The 2,694-nt window shown below is 34.7% G+C and overlaps 1 protein-coding gene across 1 annotated transcript; it reads right to left on the reverse strand.

The window, feature by feature from the left end:
- Nucleotides 1-464: 464 nt before the first annotated feature.
- LOC111084709 (excitatory amino acid transporter 3-like) lies at nucleotides 465-2,623 on the reverse strand. The gene is made up of 2 exons (XM_022381314.1): nucleotides 2,477-2,623; nucleotides 465-676 (listed from the first exon to the last, which is right to left on the reverse strand). The coding sequence occupies exons 1-2, from the start codon at nucleotides 2,608-2,610 to the stop codon at nucleotides 520-522; spliced, it is 291 nt and encodes a 96-aa protein (XP_022237022.1). The 5' UTR covers nucleotides 2,611-2,623; the 3' UTR covers nucleotides 465-519.
- Between the last annotated feature and the right edge of the window lie 71 nt (nucleotides 2,624-2,694).

A 2,694-nucleotide genomic window follows, 5' to 3' on the forward strand; every position in this document is an offset into this window, starting at 1 on the left:
CCCGCAGATTGCGAGTCGAGTGCCCTAACCACCTGGCCACCCCGTACTTAATTCTATAAATAAATTATCAAAAAGGAAATAAGTTTCTGCTGATGTTCATGATATGATATTTATCACGTATTAAGGTTGACGTATATCACATATATTTCAAACTTCCTCCTCTTATTTTAACTGCTCTAGAATTAGGGGTTCTCGTTCTTAAGACAGGCATCTTTCCAGCTTATACTATTTTAACGTTTATTTTCAGTTTTAAGTACTCTGATACACTTCTTATACAACAAAAATAAAAATAATGAAAGATGGAAAATCGAGGCTTCAAGATATTTGCTACTCTAAATATTTAGTTTATGATTTTCTACAAACTTTATCATTGATAGACATTTCAGTTGAGCAGGGAGTAAATTGAATTGTTCTTTTATAGGTTTATTTCTCTCGTCTCAAACACTTCAAAACCAATATAATATTTTGACAAAACAACAGTGCTCAAGACATTTCTACTTTAACCATTTCATCATTTTCTTACAACTTAGTAACATTTTTCTCTTCAACTACTTCAAGACAGTTGTTAGCGAAGCAGGCAGAAGAATCTTCTCCTTGAGGAGCTTTACAAAGTTTTTCTACAAAAGCAGCAACGTAGCAATCTCCTATGACGTTACAAGTTGTCCGGAACCGATCACTATAAAAAACCCAAAATAATATTAAGAATTCAAAGTTCATAGATCATTTACATATTTCTATATATATATATATATGTTCTGAATTTATACATATATATAAATATGCGATTGTTAAAATATCACAAACGCTATAGATAATTACGATAATCTTCGCTATGCGTAGAAAACACAATATTAAACACAATAAAATTGAGTACGTAAAACTTCATTTGGACAACCTCTATTGTAATCTTATGGTAATTAGGCTTACTTTAATGATTCAAAGCAAAATATTTAAATTTCCACTATATAATTAGTAACGTTCAGGTTGAAACGTTTCTTTAATTTTCTTCTGTGCATGCTAATCTTCTTCCTCTTGAGCCATTATGAGTTTATTTTTAACAAGGAGATATAAATTTAAAATATTTCATAAAATGGGATAGGTTTGTTTGTTTGTTTTAGGGCAAAACCACATTAGGCTATGTGTTATGCCCACCGCGGAGAATCGAACCCTGGATTTTAGCATTATGAATCGGTAAACTTACCGCTGTCTCACCAGAGGGCACATGATATGGGATTATGGAGGATTTTATTTGTTTTACTTGCTTCTCCTGTTGTAACTCACGGATAACAAAGGTTGAGTTCGTTGTATATATTACGCTTCGTCGTTAGAGTCTATGTAATCACATGCACTCACGCTCTGACGACCATGCATCTTGACAATATTTGTACAGAACAAGTTTCATTGCAAAAGACTCCGTCGTAAGGCTGTCATGTCCAAAGCACACCACTACAGGCTTTCCATAATCCATCTAGCGTATATGAATGATAATTTCCTAACAGTCGTTTTAACAATCACATCACATAGAAATACGTAAGCGACTTGACCAGTAGTTCTTCGTACGGAATACCAATTTAATTCTATAACTGCTTGAGTATGCGACGGTTGAACGGTTGTATCGTGGTAGTATCTGTTACAATACGCCGAACTTTCCATACCATGACTCTTACTAGTCTCTTTTTTGGATAGTCCTGGAGCCTAAAGTTGATCCACATCCCCGTCTTCTTTGAAATTTAAATCCATGATATGCATACATTTTATGATCTACGTGTATGAATATTTTACATCGATATCTTTCCTAAAAGCAATCAGTTTTTGACATCACACTACATATGAACACCGATCGGTGTAAGAATGTAGGTCTTTACATTTCGTTTCACTGCGACTTTATATAGGCTGTGGTTCTCGCATGACTTGCACACTCTAACCGCTGTACACTTGTTTGCAGTAAAGCACAAAGTTATTGTGCTGTGCTTATCATGGGTATCGAAACCCGATTTTTAGTGTTATAAGTCCAAAGACTTACCACTGAGCCACTGGGGGCGCGCTGTACACTTACTTAGTCACCTTACTATTGATGTTTGACTACAGTCATCGCGCAATACAAGTCCGAATACATTGTAACTAGCGTGACATGTAGAAACTCTAATAGTTCTAATAACGCCTTGTTATAGGAGTTTAGCTATATAAAGCAAAAATTAACTCTAAAAGTATTTTAGCTGACTCTCAAGTATAGATATTGTACTAATAATTGTAAAGGTAAAATTTAGTCACTCTCCCCTGTAAATATAGCGGTAAAGGCTCAGTAATCATAAAGATAGCTAGAGATTGAATGACCGAGGAATCAGGTACAGGTAAAAAAAGTGTGAACAACTTTAAAAGAATGAAAAACCCAGCATCAGGTATAAACAGTAAACATACAAGTCTGAATTTCAAGTTCTTACTGAAATAGTTTACAAATTATTGTTCCCCTACTAACATTAGCCAATCCACACTGAGAATCAATGGTATATAGGCTGGTGATGAAATACCACAAATTTTTAGGACGATAAGTAGACCAATGGGTGTAGGTGTGGCCGGTGTGGCAGGGGCTGCAATGACGTCCAGTACCATGAATAGGCTGTAACATATGAAAAAGTGTTTTAAAAACTGGAGAATATTCTCATGATAAGATAAGATAAAAACATCGTTTAAAGG

This window comes from Limulus polyphemus, unplaced genomic scaffold, assembly GCF_000517525.1.
Source record: "Limulus polyphemus unplaced genomic scaffold, Limulus_polyphemus-2.1.2 Scaffold97655, whole genome shotgun sequence".
Taxonomy (NCBI): Eukaryota; Metazoa; Arthropoda; class Merostomata; order Xiphosura; family Limulidae; genus Limulus; species Limulus polyphemus.

What these genes read in the sequence shown, in the direction of transcription:
- LOC111084709 (XM_022381314.1), bottom strand. Translation starts at nt 2,610, where the DNA reads ATGGTACTGGACGTCATTGCAGCCCCTGCCACACCGGCCACACCTACA. An exon ending in CTCAGTGTGGATTGGCTAAT is followed by an intron (nt 677 to 2,476) that starts GTTAGTAGGGGA and finishes GGTTTTTTATAG; the next exon opens with TGATCGGTTCCGGACAACTT.